At 43.5% G+C, this 20,523-nt stretch overlaps 2 protein-coding genes across 5 annotated transcripts; one reads left to right on the forward strand and one right to left on the reverse strand.

Moving 5' to 3' along the window:
• The first annotated feature begins 569 nt into the window (after nt 1-569).
• On the forward strand, nt 570-9,268 carry zswim7 (zinc finger, SWIM-type containing 7). 4 transcript variants are annotated; one of them, XR_015090294.1, is made up of 7 exons: nt 570-759; nt 1,281-1,302; nt 2,257-2,359; nt 2,934-3,017; nt 6,423-6,527; nt 7,036-7,142; nt 8,884-9,268. XR_015090294.1 is itself a non-coding variant. In XM_086057096.1 (6 exons), the coding sequence occupies exons 1-6, from the start codon at nt 684-686 to the stop codon at nt 8,992-8,994; spliced, it is 501 nt and encodes a 166-aa protein (XP_085913222.1). In that variant the 5' UTR covers nt 573-683; the 3' UTR covers nt 8,995-9,268. The 4 variants fall into 4 exon arrangements, 2 of the variants coding, with proteins under 2 accessions (XP_085913222.1, XP_085913223.1); XM_086057096.1 differs by lacking the exon at nt 7,036-7,142 and having other exon boundaries at nt 573-759; XR_015090295.1 differs by lacking the exon at nt 2,934-3,017 and having other exon boundaries at nt 579-759.
• Nucleotides 9,258-20,263, reverse strand: adora2b (adenosine A2b receptor). The gene is made up of 3 exons (XM_086057085.1): nt 19,422-20,263; nt 18,902-19,337; nt 9,258-12,242 (listed from the first exon to the last, which is right to left on the reverse strand). Exons 2-3 carry the CDS (start codon nt 19,234-19,236, stop codon nt 11,510-11,512), a joined length of 1,068 nt encoding a protein of 355 aa, XP_085913211.1. The 5' UTR covers nt 19,237-19,337; nt 19,422-20,263; the 3' UTR covers nt 9,258-11,509.
• Between the last annotated feature and the right edge of the window lie 260 nt (nt 20,264-20,523).

The following is a 20,523-nucleotide window of genomic DNA, read 5'->3' on the forward strand; positions in this document are numbered from 1 at the left end:
TTGAGATAGTTAAGTACATACAAATACCTGTACTTCAATGTTGAAGAAGCCATTTAACGTACAGTATCTAAAAGCACAGCTGGTCCTCGGTTTGCGACTCAGTTCCTAGATGCGACGGCAACGTAACTGGAACGTGTACGTAGTCTCAACGCAACGTAGACCATCGCTAACCCGCATTATAGTCAATATTAAAAAAACACTCATTAATGGTAAAACTTAATATACGGCGGGGAAAGTGTGCCTAGGTTAAATGTCTTATAATTACAGGTGCATTTCAAATTAGAATGTCGTGGAACCGATCATTTATATCTGTACTTGTGAAACTTGGATAGAAATATGAAACGCATGGGTAAATTACAGTATGCTCAAAAGTTTGCAAACATTTAATGAATGTACTAAATTGATTTTTTTTTTTATATTTCATACACACACACTACTTTGCGCGTAGGAATATGTAGTCACAGGCTCAAGAAGCCACGGTCAGTTACAGTCATACTTACTGATTTTCCTTTGATTACTTTGTATTTATAGCCCAGAAGTGTTTTACACATATTTATTGACTTCGTTCGTACAAATCTGGGTGACACAGGTAGTAGGAACGTAACACCATGTCTTCCTAACCGGAAGTCTTTGACCGGAGGACGTACTTGAGGCGCTGGGTGACTTCCGTACTTGTAGAAAAAATGCACGCCGTACTACCTGCAGTGGCAGAACAACTTTTTCGCGATATTCGTAAAACATTCCAGGAAACTGCCCAAAGTAAGTTGAAGATATATTTAGATAGCACTACTGCACTACCCTCCCACCCCCACCCCCTCAAAGACAGTGATAGCATGGCGGGTTATCCCCTGAGCCCCATCTTTATTTCAACTCATTTTGACATATTTCATCATCTCAGAATAATTTGTCTTTGTTTGCAATTAAAATAATTTTACGTTTGACTTTTTATTGTAAATGTCACAGGCTGTACTACCAAGTTTGACTTGTTTATAGGTTTTACAATGGGAAGAGGTTTCATGTTTGTAGCTTCATGTTAGTAGCTGTAGGAGGCGCTGCTGTTTCATATTTCTCACTCATTAAATATCAAAAAAATTAAAACCATCGTATATTTCTTCAATTCTTTTGAGGCCAGCTGTGTCCTTTTGTCTAACCCTGCTTTAGCTTTGTTGCATTGTGAAATGTGTAAATATGAAATGAAGCTGAACAATATTAGCAAAGGATGATAATTGTGACTATATGAGTAGCAGTGTTGTCATTAAGTTCATGTTTTTCTTTTGCAGTTCCTGATGACTTGCTGATTGCGTAAGTGTTAATCTTCCTACTAAACTTGGCTAGTGACAAGTCCAAGGGTGTTCCCTGCCTCTTGCTCATAGTCAGCTGGGATAGCTCCACCTCACCCATGGCCCAAATGAGGATAAATGGCATAGAAAAATGGATTGTCTGTATTTGTGTTTTTAATTTTTATTCACACTTAATAGTCACCCATCTGAGAGTGATCCCTTCTGAAAATTCTTCGTGCGTGAGAGACTACAGTGAGGAAGACGGTGACAAATTAGTCTCTGAAACACAAAGTCATGCTGATGCTCATACCAAGACATTCCCAGCATAGTGGTTTGACTTATTGTCAGTGAATTGAAGATCACTGCCTCGGTGAGGAACCACATCCTGTCCGTTAGTCAGCATACTTTGGTTTGGCTGCTCTGCCTATTTTTCCCTGATGAGTAAATCTTCCCAAAATTGACACTGAAGTCTGAAGAAATAGCTTTTTTTATAGACTAGCCAACATTTTAGAGTGTCAATGACGTCAATCACAAACTAAATGATTAATTCATCCCTCATCCGGTCCATCTATCCATTTTCTATGGCACTTGCCCTCATCAGGGTTGTGGTTGAGTTGGAGTCTATCCCAGCCGACTTTGGAAAATAGGCGTGGTGCACTCTGGACCGGTCTCTAGTCAGATTTGAGTCTTCAATTAACCTTACATGCATGTTTTTGCAATGTAGAAATGGCAGACGTGCTAACCACTCTTACACCACGCTGCCCTCATTTGATTCATCCAAGGAAGAAGTGACACTACCGTGCACAAATGTTGTTGATACGTTCTCTTGTGTTCAATGGTTCCATGCACTTCCAGCTGTGTATTTATTTCAATGGGATGCATTTAGTATACTTGTGTGTTAAAATTAGAAAAAGGGAAACAGTCGTGGTTATTGGTCATTATTGTCCCCTCTCATTGTCGGTTCCGTGTTTTCCAGGCTAAAGTTTGTTTTTGGGGCCTGTGCAGTACACGCTTTGGATCTGGTTGACCAACGCTCAGTCACCTGTCTGTCATCACCCAGTGGACGAAAGGCCTTCCAGGTAAGTCGCCTGCTCGCATCCTGTTTGTGACACTGCACAAGTACGTGACGTCACAGTATTCATGTAAGGAATCCATTTAAGACATTAGTCAAAGTACATCATGAGGCATTGTGGGAAGTGAGGGCGGAAAAAAGGAAAAGGCTGGTGATTATTTGTCCATCTTTGTAGTATCCCACATCTTCCCTAAATGCAAAGTAGTTCTTTATTATCCGGTGGCTGTAGCTCAGAGACACTGCAAGTAAAAGAGATTGACGATTTCAACTAAGAACTTGTGTCAGGACCTTTTAATCCTCTTTCAGTGGCTTGCGCCGTTCTTTCCTGTTGCCTCAAAGGTTTATTTGTTTTTTTTTTTTGTTTATTCATTTATTTGAACTCAAGACCTCAAAGGACATTCGAAACACATTCATCTTCCTGCAACTGGTGTAATGTGGTATGTGCTCTTGGCATGGTATCAAATGTTGAAATAGCTGTCGATATGTCAACCGCTTCATTATGCTGCCCATTTCCTGTTAACACATTTGTGGCACGAAGTAGATGCCCGTTGTCGTAATAATGTGCTCTCTTGTTTCCTCAGAGGCAAAGAATAAGGCGTGAGAATGGGACATTTTACTGTTGGGATTTTTCACCTCGTCTCCGTCAAGTATTCGTTGACCTTCTCGTAAGGAATGTTGCACCGCAGACTATTAGAAGGCGGGGCTAGTTAATCATCTTATATTATTACTGCTACTACTACTACTAATAATAATAGTAGTAGGTGGCCTTGTTTGTTTGAGTGTTCATTTGTTAGTCAAGTTATTTTTTTTTTTTAGTTCCTTTGTTAGTTAATCAGGAAAATGTTTCAAAAATGACCATTAAAGCCGAAGTCAACCCAAACATATTTTTTTTTCAAGAATATGTTCCCAGCAGGCCCACTTGTTGAAACACGGCATTCTGATTAATTTTGCGTTTGTGGAATATAAGGTAAGCAGCAAAATGCGCTCGTTTTTAGCCATCTCTGGGAGGGGCGGCCATTTTGTCTTCTGACGATTGAAAAAGACATCACAACTGCTCACAGCGACCAATCACGGCTGACCTGTTTCCTGAGTCTGAACCGTGATTGGTCATTGTGAGCAGTTGTGATGCCATTTTCAGTCGACAGAAGACAAAATGGCCGCCCCCGGAGATGGCTAAAAACGAGTGCATTCACACTTATTCAGAATGCCCTGTTTCGACTAGTGGGCTTGCATAGAACATATTCTTGGGAAAAAAAAATTTAAGTTTAAGTTTTCATATAAAGATTCATATAAAGCTTTTGCCATTACAGTCCACTTGCAATTGCAGGCGAATTTTGTAGGCTTGTTGCCAGTTGGTGCATTGAAAAGCTTAGTTGACTACGAAGGGACAAATGTTATCAGCGCACAATGTAACAATGAACCTCTAGTCATCGCAAAGAATAAAAGGGCGGAAAAACGTGTTTGTCACAGTGTGCGATGATAGGGAAGAGGCGCTCTCCCTGCGCTTGTGGTCATTGTGACCCAAATTTCCTGTAAACTCCTTCCGGTTCCTGAAATAAAAGGGAGGACTCCAAAATAAAGTGCTGCTAAATTCAGAAATGCATTGTGTTCTTTTTGGAACAGTTTAATCGAGCTTTCTTGGTTTGAGGTCCCAAGCGTGAGAACAGGATAACCAGTATAGAAAATGGATGACTGTATCCACTCCTTGGGCCCTGGCAACCAAGAATCCAACAGACACGGTCATCTTTAGAAATCCCTGCCATGTGTTTTTACAGCTTCAAAGATAGCGGTTCCAATTTTTTTTCCCCCGCCAGAATCCAAGCAACACAGTTGTCTTCGCGTTTACTTGCTGAGCACACGCTCAACATTTCTCACCGTTCGAAAATGTCAAACAAAATCTGTGGACTAGAAATGACGTTGACGTTGGTCACGTAGGTGGCCCTCGAAGCACGTTTTACGAGTCCCGTGATGCAAAAGAGCAACAAGTTGACGCACAGCGCAAGGTCTGTGCGCAGTCCCAGTGACTCCCCAAGCGTTTGAAATTTTCCTTCAAGGCCCGTTTGTGTCTTGTGGACGGAGCCACGTCCAACATCCTGGCCCTCGGGCCGATGGTGGCTTCCCAAGAAGTATTCCCACGAGAGGCGAGATTTTCAGGCGAGGACAAAGCAGGGTGCTTTTAGCGAGGCTTTAACTCTCCCCATTCCCTCCGCGGCGATTGAATGGCCGCGCTTGATGCCGCGTTCCCAGGGAGGCCTTGGCCGCCTGCCAGGCAGGGGAGTCCGAGGCGTTAGCTGCCAAGCTGTGCTGTGTGAGGCCCAGCAAAGCCACGTGATGCGAGACGCTGGAGGTGAACAAACGCAACCTGGAGTGTGAGGTGGTTTTCAACTACGCCGGCTCTTTTTCTCGCATTTCCTGGCTTGGTTTTACTGCGTCTTTGCTGCATTCTGCCTTGCACTCTGCTGTGTTCATAAATACCCGGGTCTTCTCAGTCTCTTTCTTTTGTAATTTATAACGCGGTGTCACGTTGGACAAACGAGGCGTTTATGCGTCTGTAGGTCACCGGGCAAGGTGATTTACGGATGCCTCGGAGAATAATGGAGCCTGCTGTAATATCTCAGGAGGTGTTCATTATCACGTCGAGCTGTTCTACAGACCGAGGGCCCGATTTACAAATAGTTTGCGCGTGCCAAAAACAGGGCTTAGTGTAGCGTAGGCAAAAGGAGAGGCGGCACCCAGTTGGTGCTCGTAGGAGTTAAATCAAAACGCGGATTTTATGAGGCAGAACAGGGCATTCTGATAAATATTGCGTTTGTGCAATAAGTGTTAATCCACTCGTTTTTAGCCATCTCTGGGGGCGGCCATTTTGTCTTCTGTCGACTGAAAATGACATCACAACTGCTCGCAACGACCAATCACGGCTCAGGTTCGGAAAACAGGTCAGCTGTGATTGGTCGTTGTGAGCAGTTGTGATGTCATTTTCAGTTGACAGAAGACAAAATGGCCGCCCCCAGAGATGGCTAAAACGAGTGCATTTTGCTGCTTAACTTATATTCCACAAATGCAAAATGAATCAGAATGCCATGTTTCAACTAGTGGGACTTCTGGGAACATATTCTTGAAAAAAAAATGTTTCGGTTGACTTCCGCTTTAAGCAAGGCTCAAAGATGGTTGAAAAGTGTATTCTTGATCCATGGAGTATTTTGACAAAAACATGACCTACACATTGTTACAATTCCTGGGAACTGTTTTCAATGGTCATTATGCACATTATGTCTCCTGTAATGTATTATTTTAATGCATGTATTTAACCTTAATGGTGTAGTCAACTCCCCAAAATTCTTTGCAATCATTTGTCCTATGCGCCTTTACGAGTCTAAACACGGCATTGTGATTAATATTGCGTTTGTGGAATATGAGTTGAGCAGCAAAAGTCACCCGTTTTTAGCCATCTCAGGGGGCGGCCATTTTGTTACTTGCTGTTGAATGAAAATGACATCACAGTTGCTCAGCTTCAGTAAACAGATGAGCCGTGATTGGTCGTTACCTGAGCATTTGTGATGTCATTTTCAGTCGACTGAAAGTGGCAAAATGGCCACCCCCTGAGACGAACAAAAAAAAAGGGTGGATTCCGACTGCTTAAAGAACATTTTTGGGTCGACTTCCCCTTTTAACAGTTGGAGTTTCTTTGACAATGACCATTTCTCTCCTATAATTGTGTTTAGTGGAGCCTTGTGTTGTCGTTGGACCGCTTTGAGTTGTTTCTAATCATCCAACATAATGACACTCCTTCAAAATCGGTTAGAGTTTCAAACTCCCTTTTGAGTTATTTTTAATCTCGACATTTAGCCATGCCTGGAGTTCGGGGGCCACAGGGATGCAATAAAACCTGTTTTTCTTCCTGCCTTTCCATACTTACACTTTGTTCACTGATCTTTACTCCACTATGGTCATCTCTGAGCATCCAAATATGGCCAATACACTCGAGTCACTCGATATGGAGTTGCATCGAGCCATCGTGTTGATTCGGTAGGTGGGCTACGGTCGCCCGCAGTAAAACGATTTTGTTGCAGGTCGTAGGAAGCTCGGGGAGTTTGTACACTTGCTTCACATCCTGCCACTACTGCCCGTGCCCTGCCTTTGCCTACACGGTGCTGCGGAGGAATGAAGCCCTGCTGGTGAGGATCTCACAGGAAAACAAACACATCCATTTCAAGCCCCACCCCAGGAATACAGATGTGATATATATCACAGGTCGCAGTTCATCTTTTTAAGCACATAACATGTCCTGCATCCATTGTGTCTTATCACTGGGGCGTGTAACCTGGGAAAAAAAAATAAATCCAAAAAAATACGCAACCTCTGTAGTAAGTGACACAAAGCAGTTGAAATGTGTACAACAGATGTTTGTGGTCAGGTCGTATTCGGGCCATGGCACGTTGCTGTTTTTTTTTTGTTTTGTTATTTTAAACTTTTGGTTGCATTCGGGAGGCTTCTACTAAAATCGGTTTTAGGAAACTACGGAACGACTGCAAAACTACTACCGCGGACGTCGACAAAGACGTTTTCGGATTGTTGACGTTTGGGTTGTGACAAGAGAAGGCGTGAGCACAGTGATCTACGTGAGGATCAAGCGTCCTGAGATTGACTGTGACATTTGCTGGCGCCGCATCGTTGTTGTTTCAGGCCTTCTGCTGACTCCACAGCGACTGAGGAAATACTGACCCAGTTCGTACCTCTGACAGGACAGAGGAGGAATGGATGCTTTTCTGCCTCACACGTCAGAACTTTCGGTTAGGAATCCGGATTTGGGCATTCTTGCGCGGAGTTTCGCAATTGTCGACGATATTCATTGTCGTAACGATATAACATTTGAATAATCTGCATTCAATATAAATGATATATTTGAACAAAGACGTGGTAACTACTCGGCTTCCTGACTCGGAATCCATACGCTTATAAATAGATTGCACAAATGTTTGCAAATAGGTGCCCATTTATCTCTTGGCGCTCAGCTAACCCAACACAAACTGTACTTAGCACAGCTCCTGTGTAGGTTCACAAAAAAAAAGGGAACTCACAACAGTTCAATTGCACAAGATGGCACGAGAGACGGCTTGGCACATTTTTGTGGGTTTGTAATTTAGTCAATCAATCATTGAGGTTTTGGGTCAGACTCTTCCTCATGAATCCGTCGTCTATGAATAGTGCCCGTCGTCAGTAAGATTGCAGGCGAGCTGAAGCCTCTGGAAAGCCGTTTGAGCATATATTTGCTATCTTACTTGATTGCAGATTTTTTATTTTATTTTTTTTAACACTAGTACACGCTTTGTCTTCACTAGTAAGACGCTACAGCGCACTAGTAGACAACTAGGTCACGAGAAAAAAAGATTGTCTAATCGTGGCATTTTTGCGCGACTAGCACAACTGTGCACTTGTTGACAACTGTTTGCTACTAGTACAACTAGTGACATTGACTAGTTAATGCCTCACACAAATAACATGCACCTCAACTTGGACAGTTTTGCCTCATTCAGGAATCAGTAGTGAAAAAAAAAAATTAAAGCGAAAGTCAACCCAAACATATTTTTTTCAAGAATATGTTCTATGCAAGCCCACTAGTTGGAACATGGCATTCTGATTAATTTTGCGTTTGTGGAATAAGTGTTAATCCACTTGTTTTTAGCCATCTCTGGGGGCGGCCATTTTGTGTTCTCTCGACTGAAAAAGACATCACAAGTGCTCACAACGACCAATCACGGCTCAGGTTCAGAAAATAGGTCAGCCGTGATTGGGCGGCTAAAAACAAGTGGATTAACACTTATTCCACAAACGCAAAATTAATCAGAATGCCGTGTTTCAACTAGCGAGCCTACCGGGAACATATTCTTGAAAAAAATATGTTTGGGTTGACTCCCGCTTTCTCTAGTTGTTTTACCGGTTGCGCGCTCGTCGTCGTATAGAACGTCGACAGAATTGTCAGACAGTACTGGAAGGCAGTTGCGGAAAAGCGTCACTGGTGAGACGTAAAGTAGTCGTCTTAGTCCACCTTGCTTTAAATTCCTGTCAGATATTTGGAATTGCCGTTATTCCTCCTCTGTGCTGTCAAAGGTATGGACAAGGCCATTTTGGACAATTCCGTTTTGTGGGGGTGAGGAGGGAAAAAAAAAATCCCCATGTCTGTTCCAGCATGACTCAAGAAAAGGTGTGTGAGCCAGGCCCTGTATTTTCTTCCACGTTCAATGCAGCTTGCAGCAAGAGAACGTTAAGCAAGGGCCAGTTTCACATGTGACTTAACAACACGTTAAGTCTGTGCGAAGAGTCTCAAGTTCAAAGAATCACTTGAGGCTTTCGCTGGGAGACTTTTGTGATGGAGGAAAAAAAAGGGGGGGGGGGGGGCGGGAGCGCTCCAGGAAGGTCAGAGCTGTCACACTGCGACGCTCACATGAGTTTATTTCACCGGCGGTCTCCGCTTGTCTCATGCGGTTCAGGCTGCGGCGACTGCGATGACGCTGCCGTCCTCTTTTGTTGCAGTGCAAACACATTCTGGCCGTGTACCTGTGTGAGGCCACGGGTGCCACCCGCGCGCACAGTGTGCCGGATCAGCAGATGACGGCGCTGCTCGGCGGCACCTTGTCACGGTGAGTCCCGCCGACGCGCCGCTCGGACGCTGCGGCCGAAGATGATGGAGGAACGGAACGCCGTCACATTTCTTTCGACTGTCGCCATTATTTTGGGCCTATTCTGTTACCAGGGTAACATCCAGTTGACTGAGGTTGTGCTGCTTTATTTTTAGCTTCCTCTTTGGGAACCATTGAGACCCTTGCATGCTAGTACATGTTTGTTTCCCCCCTTTGAAAAGCTTGTTTTATCCCTCGACATTCTGTCCGATAAATATGACTTTCACGAACAATATAAACATGGCTTTTATTCACAAAGTATTTGACTGTAAATACATACAGATTGCACCCAAAAATTGAATGATGACATAAAAGCAACAGATGCTTAAGGTCAGGCTAGTTGATTCGGATCAACTTAATGGTTATGTCACAAAAACATAAATACCTTGCAAAAAGCATGACACCTACAGTGCGTATGTATGTATATACACAAATATATATATATATATATATACACACACACCAGTCAACACAACATTACAGTGCAGTTACAGTATAGATGTCTCCATTGGAATGTGGACACACACTCGTATATTTAGCCCTTGAGATCAGTCAGGTGTCGCACAAAGAGGGGAGACACGTCAATGTTTGGAGCCTTTTAACACCACCAAAGGGAATGACTTAAAACAAGCAAGCGCAATGTCAATTTCTTCCACTTGGTTTTATAACCTTCTAGTTTCAACAGCGCTGGCGTTTGTCACGCAACAGATGTTCGCCGTCATCTTCGGAAAATAGTTTCACGTTGGAACTCAATTGTGCACATGGCCGCTGACCGCACCCGTCCCCAAAAATAAAAAAAATAAAAAAGGGATCATTCTGCAAACGGATTCACTCCAGCTTCACGGTAAGATGGACTCATTAGTGTGCCCCGCTTCACTTTCACTTCATTTCTCATTTATCTGATTACGGTTCGTGGGAACTAATAGGATTTAGTGACATTTGGGGAAAAATGTTGATTCGTCGATAAGAGGGAACATTGGAAGACATTGTGGTAAGACGGATACATAACACAAACAACAACCACACACTTTCACACCTGCTGACAATTAGAGAGTCCATTGATCCTAACACGCATGTTTTTTGAATGTAGGCCAAAGACAGAGGACCTGAGGAAAAAAAAAAAAAAAGCGCAAGCTTAGCGAGGTTTAGCATACTGCGGGGGGAAAAAGTGATCCCTCAAAATACCGGTAGTCTGGAATTGTAATACTTTTCCAAAATATCTCTTCTTACATTCATTTTGTCACTTGCAGACAGAATATACCAATTTAACAAGATTTAAAAAAAAAAAAAAAACACTTTTAGCTAGCTAACCCCAACTGTATATTTGATTTACTGTATCAAACTAGTTTAAATCAAATCCACCACTCAATTAACACATCAAACAATACTTTCTGAAAATTCCCACAATGAATGCGGCACACTTCCCGATGAAATCCTTGGAAATGTTGTGCCACTCGAAACCCTCGTTTGTACACCAAATGATGATGAATTATTTGACCTATAAGAGTGATGCACGTGGGCAAAGGAAGCAGCTCTAGACAACAGTGACACCATTCTTGTCAGTATTTAAGGTATTTAGTTCAACAAACGGAAACACTTTGCCGGAGGGGGGTGGCTGGTCACAAATAACCACAGAAGTACTTCTAATGTATCTATTGAGGTCCACGAGTAATACAGAGTACGGGTCCAGACTCACCGAGACTTTTGCTGTTCATATTCACAAAGATACATTACCGTAATAAATAAAAACACTTGCACTGACTCTTGGCGGTATAAAAAGGAAAGAAAAAGCAGGACTGTTGCAGTTCTATCAGGGCTTGTTCAGAACCATAAATAGCATTTTAGAATGTTTCAAAGTTTGGGTCCCGTTCACAGTCCTCACATCCAGTTAGTGCTCACAGTACTCAACAACGACAACAAATCCTTCATCTTAAAGTTGAAGTCAACGCCAACATTTTTTTTTTTTCTTTTCAAGAATATGTTCTATGCAAGCCCACTAGTTGAAACAAGGCATTCTGATAAATATTGCCATTGTGGAATAAAAGTGAATCCACCCGTTTTTAGCCATCTCCGGGAGCGGCCATTTTGTCACTTCTGTCGACTGAAAATGACATCACAACTGCTCACAACGACCAATCGCGGCTCCCCTGTTTTCTGAAGCCGAGCCATGATCGGTCGTTATTTGAGCCCTCAGGGGCATCTATGATGTCATTTCCAGTTGACAGAAGTGACAAAATGGCCGCCCCCTTGACCTAGCTAAAAACGGGAGCATTCTCATAGCTCACATTCCACAAACGCAATATTCATCAGAATGTCGCGTTTCAACCCGTGGGCCTGCTGTGAGCATATTCTTGAAAAAAAACAACAACAAAAAAAAACATGTTTGGGTTGATTTCAGCTTTAGTTAAGACTGACCCCCTGACGCGTGTTTGACATCACGCCCTGCTCGTGTAAACATTCAGTGGCAATAGCCGGCGAGTCTATAGCAGGGGATCTACGGTCACGTGGCTCTGGTCTCTGGTGCGCCTGCTGCCGTTGGAGCCGACATAGAGCTCCTCTTTGCGGCACAACACGTGGCGCTCCAGGATCTTGCGGAAGGTGTTTCTGAAGTCCTGGATGCGGTAGGCGTAGATGATGGGGTTGACGGCCGAGTTGGCGTGGGACAGAATGATGGCCACGTACATGACCTCTTCGGGTTTGTGCAGCTCCTTGTAGAAGAGCGTGAGGCAGTTGAGGATGTGGACGGGCAGCCAGCAGATGGCGAAGAGCCCCACGATGATGGAGAGCGACTTGGCGGCGCGGATCTCCCGCTGCAGCAGGCCGTGGTGGTGGTTGTCGCCGTTGGATACGCACTTGAGCTCGATCTGCCTCAGCTGCATCCTGGCCACTGTGAAGATCTTCATGTAGATGCCCAGCATGATGAGGAGCGGCAGCAGCACGCACACAAAGAAGTTAAAGTAGACCATGTACTCCATGTCCACCACGCTCTCGAAGAAACAGCGCAGCTTGCAACTCCGGAGTAGTAAGTGTCCGCCTTTGGGCCCCGCGCCCGGTCGGCCGTTTGTTGTGTGGTTCGCTGTGGAGTTGACATTCCTGCAACTCTCGTGTTTGACGTTCCAACCGAAGAAAGGGACCAGCCCGATGACGAAGGACAGGATCCATAGAATGGCGATGATCTCTCTGGCCGTCTTCCCTGTCATCAACTCTTTGTACCTGCATTTAAGGAACGAAAAGGGCACAGATTTACTTCTTTTTGTATTCGTGAGACATAAAGGTATGTCCGTCTCTTCAGTTTGTCATCCATTTTCCTACTCGTCCACGCGCGGGGAAGTTGACTGCAGTCCCGTGGATCTTGGTGGGCATTTTAGCCAATTTTGCTAAAACTGCTTGTCAGTCCGTCATTTTCCGTGACCGACTGAATGGTAATTGTCAATCTGTCAGTCAGTCCGTCAAATGTCCGTTGGTCCGTCCGTCGGTCCTCTGATAGTGACGGACTACCAGTCCGACGGACCGTCACTGACGGACGCGGTTAGCCAACGGTGACACTGACGGATGACAATCCACGTCCGTTCCTTCATTCGCCAATTGTCGGCAAAACGATTTGCTTGTTTTTAGCCGCGACTGCGTGGGCTCCCCCGGGTACTCCGGCTACCTCCCACATTGCCAAAAATATGCATGTTGGGTTCATGGAAGACATGGAAGAGAAGGTGAGCGCGAATGATGGTTTGTCTAAATGTGCCCGCCTTTATGTCAGGAGGGTCAAGTCAGCTGGGATAAGCTCCAGCTCACCCGTGACCCTTAAGCGGATATAGAAAACGGACGGATTTGCCCGACGTGTTTCCTAGCTCGGGGCGGGGAGACGTTGAATGCATGAGCTGATCCAATACAACTTTGACCCAATCTCCAGTACTGGTTGCTGCTGCAAAAGTTTGCGACCACAACTAGTAGTAGTAATAGCATAAATCAATCGACTGATCAAATGCTTTTTCCTTTATATTTTTCCCCGCATTGAGTGTATCGTGCCATTTAAAAAAAAAAAAAAAGTGCTAGCTTTCCAAAAAATAAATGCCTTGTACCATTTTGGTGGGTTCAGAGAGGTCAGGGCATTTTCATTTCTGTATGAATTCACTCTTTCTGTCCCACCTTGTTGTGTTTAAATTCATGTTGCCAAGGAGCAAGTTTTTTTGCATGTGGGAACAAAAGAGGCTAATGAAGCAGATTATTCGCGCTCAGCAGGAGCTCAAAGGACAAATGGCGCGTCCCGGTCGGCGGCATCCTCTGAAGCCCGCAGGCTGTTTCCTGACGTGACGTCAGGCTTGCGCATGCTTAATGAGACGCACGCATGCTGACACACACGTAGCACCAAACAATCCGTATGACCTCCCCAACTTCCCAAGATGATGTTGACTGCTGGTGGGATTTTTTTTTTTTTGCATACGGATTAATATTGTGTTTGTGGAATATGAATTAAGCAGCAAAATCCATCCGTTTTTGCCACTTGCCGTCGACTGAAAATGACATCACAGGTGCTCGGGTAACGGCCAATCACGGCTCACCTGTTTTCTGACTGTAGCCGCGACGTTCGCAATCACGGTCGTCATGGTATAAGGCCCGGGCTTAAACCAGGATATGCGGAACATTTCTTCACTCCTACTCGATGCCAACACGTTACTATTAATACCAACGCTAATTTTTTTGCTGCATTTAGGAGATTTCTGATGTTTCATCTAGCTTGGAACCTTTTGAAAGAGATAAGCTAGCTGTTGTGTCATGTGCATGCGTTAATATTGAAGTCAAGGTGCTAATGACAAATGCTAAATGCTAATGACAGATGCTAAATGACTGGTTGGATACATGGACACAAAAAATATGCAATACCATGCTATATTTATGAAAGTGAATGACATTACGACTTTATACAAACATCAGCTAAAGAAAAGGTGTGATAGAAATGACTTCAAGCAAAAGTAAATAGACAAAAAAAAAGTGCCTTTATGAAGTTTTGCTTCTCGCCAGGCTGTCAATTATTAGCCCGGTTGAGTCCCATGTGAGCTTCCTAATGATTGCAAATGAGCCCATTCGGGACTTCTGGGTTCGTGTGTGGCGTGTAGGCTCTGCGCTGTGGCCAACAACAGCCCGCCGCCCAGCCCCCCCCCCCACCTCAGCGACCAGGCGAGCGTGTGGCCCCCAGGGGAGGGACATAAATTATACACCACACTGAAGCTTCAGGGCACCTGTTCTCTATCTTCTGCTTGCTTGGCCAAGCTTGTACGCAGCAACCCCCCCAAACTCTCCGCCCCCGCCCTCACGAGCTCGCTCAGGGAGTGGCTGGCCAGTCGCATTGGTGACCGGATTAGTCGTGGCATGACGGCAGCTCGCTGGCATCTATCTTTGCTGTGTTTTTTTTTTTTTCTGTTTTTTTTTTTTTTTTTTTCGGGCCTGCTCCACAAAACCGTAAAGCATACTTCTACAGCCTGAGGCCAGGGATCTCTGCCAGGCCTCAAACACACTGATCTTGATACGACAAAATATACTGTATGTGTGTGTGTGTGTGTGTGTGTGTGTGTGTGTATATATATATATATATATATATATATATATATATATATATATACACACACACACACACACACACAGTATATTTTGTGTATATATATATATATATATATATGTATATGTATAGTAAACCACTAATCAGTTTGTGCATCATTTTTTTCATTCAATTCATTGCAGATCGTTCTGGCGGGCACAATTTGGCACACTGGGTGGCAGTATAATGAAGTCATCCAGACAAGAAGAGATTACTACTACTACGACTGTAAGTGACTCAGTAACCAGCAATGTTGTTACACATTTTTATAATCATAAAAAGAATATAAATCTGAGAGTATTGTTCTGTCGTCTGTCTCCCTGTGTTGCTGCACTGTTTGTGTTCAAATGATATAACACTGCCTGCCTCGCCGAGGCTATCCGCTAGCCTGTCCATTTATGAACGTTTTCAACTGATTAATTATCTGTTGATAAATTACAGTACTGTCTATACTTAAACATTGTCAAAACAATTGCAACAAAATAAAATATGCATAATTGAGAGCATGTAATAATGACAAAACAAACTCAACACTAATACTACGGCTCCCACAAATGGAATCAACAGTATGCTTAGTCTGCTGTTTTGTCCGCCGGTGCAATATGTGGTGAAAGTGTATTTAAACGGCGCAACAATGCATAACAGCGGTCTTTTTGTACGTGATGCAAAACGGGAAGACGGGGCCCCAAGGAGACCGTCCATTGTGTGTGTGTGTGTGTGCGTGGGTGTGCATGCGTGCGTGCGTGCGTGTCGCATGTCCCAGGAGCCTGCAAACATCTGGCCCGGGCGTTTTTGCTTCCACTATAACCATCTGTAAAAACACTTGATCTAAGAACAGACCCCAAGTAATTGTAACGGCACGCACACACAAACACGCACAAATATACACAGTATACTGCGTGTGTGTGTGTGTGTGTGTGTGTGTACGCGCTGAGTGTCAGTGTGTAATTTGAGCCATACTGATCTTATTAGTGGGCATGTGGCGAGGGTGGGAGGCCTTTTAGAGCCAACTAACATCATGTCATGGCTATTACTGTATATAGAGCAAGTGTGTCTGTTGTGAGTGGGGTTACAAAGAGGTGGACAATTTCCGGAAGGTCTATGGGAAGTTAGGCTGAGCAATTTGGGAACTTTTCCAAAATTCAAAACTTTATTTAACTGGGAATACAGGTGAAGTCAAGGCATCGGTGTACTTGTAGGAAATCTGAGCCTATTTGTCAGGATTCTGATCAAATATATTTCCACTCATTGTAATTAAGTCCCCTATTAAGAGGCAACTTTTATTGTAAATTCCTTTTTTGCTGTGTAAAATTGCCCAGAATTTAGCAACCCTTGTTGTGAGTCACTGATGGTGTAGCAGTTCACTTGCCTGACTTGGCAGAGTGGGTTCACTTCCCGTTCAGTGAGTGTGTACACAAGTCCGAGTAGGTGCCTGTCTGTTTTGTGTGTTTAAGTGGCAGAATTGACAATCAACCCGTGTATCCACCTGCTGCCGGTCTTACAGCTAAAAAAATAGCTTTGGGGGAGATAACTGAGACGATATTATCACTATTTCAGTTGATATTATTTTTGTGACATTTCTGTGAGATTTTGTCCATCTAAAATATTTGCCTGGGCTCAATAAAGGTTAGGAAACATCAGTCGTGATAGCTGTCAATCATCTACTTGAAAAAAAAGGATGTTCCCAGCAGTCCGAGATTGTTGCCACTTTAAGACAAAAGTGCATGCAGACGAGTCCAACAGTAACAAGTGGAGCAGTCTGAATTTTTAAGCTATGAAAAAATAAATAATGGCATTTATGAGGATTTTTTTTTTCTTTTTAAATCCACTGGAAGCTACAATTGTATTGCTGGACATTGGCATGATGCCATTTCAAATGAATTACCAAGTTTGATGCTCTGCCAAAAGCATATGAATAGCCATGATGCCCACAAGCCAGAAGCTGAGCTCCACTGTGTTTGTTTACGAACGACGCGTGTGGCAATTGTACTTCGTGTCCCTCATCCAATCATATTGCAGGATTTATTTTCATGCTTTTTATGATGCTTCACTAGCTTTCAAAAAAAAAAAAAAAGTCAGAACAAATACAGCAAGCCTTTGCATTAAAAGGGATGGTGTTCAATTTCCAAGGCTACATGGATACATTTTCTGAGCCAGCAAGTTGGCGGCATTTGACTCCCCCCCCCCCCACCCTACGCATGAAAATGTCCTTTCTTGCCAATGTTTGAGGCTAATGGAAATGACAGCGCATCCCAGTCAAAAAGCCCCACGGGAGGGCGCAGTGAACTTGACTTGCTTTAAATCAACAGCAACCGACTTGTTCATGTACGCACAATTGTGAACGCAAAGTCAACAGCCTTCACTTTGACTGGAACGCTTGTGAGTGCAGCTAACACGCTGATGTGACTAACCGACTAACTCTGGAACATGTCTGTGAATAATTTGAAAAATCAAACTACCGGAGATCTTTGGCATACTTCCTTCCTAACAATTCATCAAATTCAAATCTGCGTCAAAATGTAGTAGAATGCAATTTTCAAATTGCAACGGCTGTAATTTTGGATGCTCCATTCCATAAATGTATATTTCACAGAAATATAAAAGTTGTGAAAAAGCCACAGGTTTGTTTGCATTATCGTTGCAATCTGAAGTCGTCAACGCTTAAAGGATGCAAGTCAAAGTGTTAAATTAAGAACTCGAATTAAAGTAGATGAATAAACTGTCTTTCATATTACTTCATGGTGCATTTGCCTTTATTTTACTGTAAGCCTCCCCTGTAAGACCAAAACATTTATGTATAGCAATAATATTGTAATAAGAGGACCTTGAAAATAATAATCGCATGGTAAATCGCAATGGCAATATTGAGTGAAATATGATTTGTCAAAAGCATTCAGCCTTACTACAAAAGGCATTGAAATTGGATATTCAAATATTTTCATGAGCTTAATAGCATAATTTCTATTAAGCTCCTTATAGTCAGTTTTGAATGTACCATCATGATATCAATTAAAAAAAAAAAAAAGACGTGCGTTCTTGCTAAAAATTGTGTTCTTTCTTTCCATCCATACAACTTTTCCTGTTGGTTGAATTTGTTGTTGTTGTTTTTTTTTCTTTTTTGTCCAAAAATGATTTGGGCAATTAAGATACTCAGCTAGCGATTTGGACGGTGGCCAGTGAATTTATGAGGGAGGGCACAGCAAACTAGTGCAACAGTCTCTTTGCTCAAATAACTTGTTCATGAACACCGACCACACCCATCTTCACTTAGCATCTCACATGGAGCTCTCCACAAAAATAAGGGTCGGAAATGTTCAAAAAGACACCACACAGCTTCAGAGCTACTTTCTGCTAAGTCACTTTTTTTTCTTTTTTTTTTTTGCAAGAAGAAACTGCCCCAAAATGTTGCCACATTGCATGTGACATGCTTTCCCCTTTTTTCATGTTGTTTGCTCAAGAGTGCAGATTCAAGCGACTTCTTCAGTGTACAACGTTAACCTGTACAAATGTACGCACACTGTCATCCTTCATGGAAGTAACAGAAACCGGGCTTTAAAAAAACACATATTGTATTTTTTGGGGGGGGGGGCTAAAACAGAGAGCCAATTTTCAGCAAAACTTAAAATATGTAGTTGAATTGCCCAACTTCAAATTTTATTGGAGCTTGATGACTTCAAATTTGGAGTTCACCCACCTTGTTTCTTTAACAGTGTAGGTTCTATTATATTTTATAATCATCCATCCATTTTCTAGAGAGCTTGTCCTCATTAGGGTTACGGGTCAGCTGGAGTCGAGCTACCTCCGGGCGAGAGGCGGGGTACACCCTGGAGTGGTTGTCAGGCCTTTATAATGAATGCTAATGAACACTCCATTGCTATTTCGATATGATTAAAACTGTTCAAACATTTTTATTAATTAGTTGCAACATGCTATTAAGGATACACAGGCAACATTCACAATTATCGGACAAGGGTACATCCTGGGCAGCATATTGGTCTAGTGGTAAGCACATTTGCTTCACAGTTTTGAGGTTTGGGGTTCAAATGTAAGCTCTTGCTTTCCTCAAAAACAAGTTGGTTACAAGTTAGCTTCATTCAATTGTCAATCAGTCCAGGGTGTACTTTGCCTCCTACTCAAAGTCAGCCGGGATAGGCTCCCCAAGACTCAAATGGGAACAATGCTGACTTTTTCGTGTCTAAATTGTTATTAAATACAAGTGCAAAGAAAAAGAACAGCATCGATGATGGCGCAACGTCCCCTGCACAACATGACGCTTGCTCACCTGAGAGGGATTTTGACGGCCAGGTATCTGTCAATGGCGATGGCGAGCAGACTGAAAATGGAGCTCTGGGTGAGAACCAAGACGAAGCAGGCCAGGAAGAGGCAGCCGTAGAAGTCCAGTCGGATGCCGATGCTGATGGTGATGGCGAAGGGGATGGCCAGGCAGCCCACCAGGATGTCCGCCACGGCCAAAGACACCAGGAAATAGTTGGTGGCGTTCTTCAGGGTGCTGTTGATGGCCACGGCCCAGCACACCAGAACGTTGCCGGAGATGGAGACGAGAGCAATGACCACTTCAATGACGATGTAAAACGTCTTTATTCCTTCGTCGGTCATTCTTCTGAGACGAGGAGCTCCTACAAGTCTTCAAGCAGGACGCAAGCCTTTTCCTTGGCATCCAGGAATAGTCCACAAGTGTGAGCTGCTAAATTGGCCATCTGGAAGTTCGACAAAGAAAAGAAAAAAAAAAAAAGAAACATCAACATTGCTGCTTTAATGCGTTCGTTTGCGGCTTTTCTTACCTTTGCAAAGCCGTGCATCGTCTGTGGGTGCGTCCAAGGCCACGAGTGGCCGCCGAGTGAAGACTTTGGAGTGTGGCGCGACTTTCCCTCCCAGACAGCACTTTTCAAGTCGAGGAGGCCGAGCGTAAGAAGGGCGAATGCTGACATTTTTAATACAAGCCACGCCCCCCTCCCCCGCTCGCGCTCTCTCTCTTTCGCTCGATCACGCACGCGACCCGCACCAAGATACGTACTTCTCCGTTAAGTGTAACCTCACTACGATAAGAGCGGAATCCCACGATGCAGCGCCACCGATGAACCGTGCGTAATTACGCACGGATCCATGCAAAAACTCCGCCACGCGCTCCACGTTGAACGTACAGTCTCGCACGCATTCTGTCCATCGAGGTATTGCGAGGGACAGAAAATGGAAGGTAGCAGTCAGGTTAAGTACAACATTTTCTCCAGATGGAATTGGGGCCTTGGTCTCCAGGTGAAGGAGAAACGTGCAGTTCCAAATGCTAGCCGGTTGGCACAAAACTTTCAGGCTTCTGAGAGAAAGATAAACAAACAAATAAACAAACAGCCAGGAAAAGCCAAATACAACAGCTGGACTTAATTTCAGGTAAATCAAGGGCACTTTCAATGGTGGCAGGTGTTATTAATGGTGGGAAACTTTTTTCAAATGCTTTTTCTTAGTTTCATTTTTTTTATATTACAAAAACCTGCCATTTGAAATTGGGTGTGTAGACTTTTTTTTTTATCCTGGAACCACAATATCTACTTCCTTATCCTTATTTTTGCTGAAATTCTCTCGTTAGTTTTTGCTTTTAACTTCCAGTGAGAAAATACATTAGAGAGGTTAGGGTTAGATTGTTTGAAATCTCAGGGTCTTATAAAATGGAAAAATCAGGAGCAGCTGTGCCATGCACGGTGGAATATGAGCCATGGAACGTTGATGACAACAGATTGGTGAAGCAAGATATTCCCCATCACCTTGGGGGGCCACTTACACATAGCCTTTTTTTCAGTCTATACTTTTGAACTTTTAAGGCGGTGGATCAATACAGCTTTTACCAGTCTTTTTCTTTTTAACACAAATATCTGTATTTCACACATCCTG

Source organism: Filicampus tigris, chromosome 17, assembly GCF_054856515.1.
Source record: "Filicampus tigris isolate MCC_2025a chromosome 17, RoL_Ftig_1.0, whole genome shotgun sequence".
Classification (NCBI taxonomy): Eukaryota; Metazoa; Chordata; class Actinopteri; order Syngnathiformes; family Syngnathidae; genus Filicampus; species Filicampus tigris.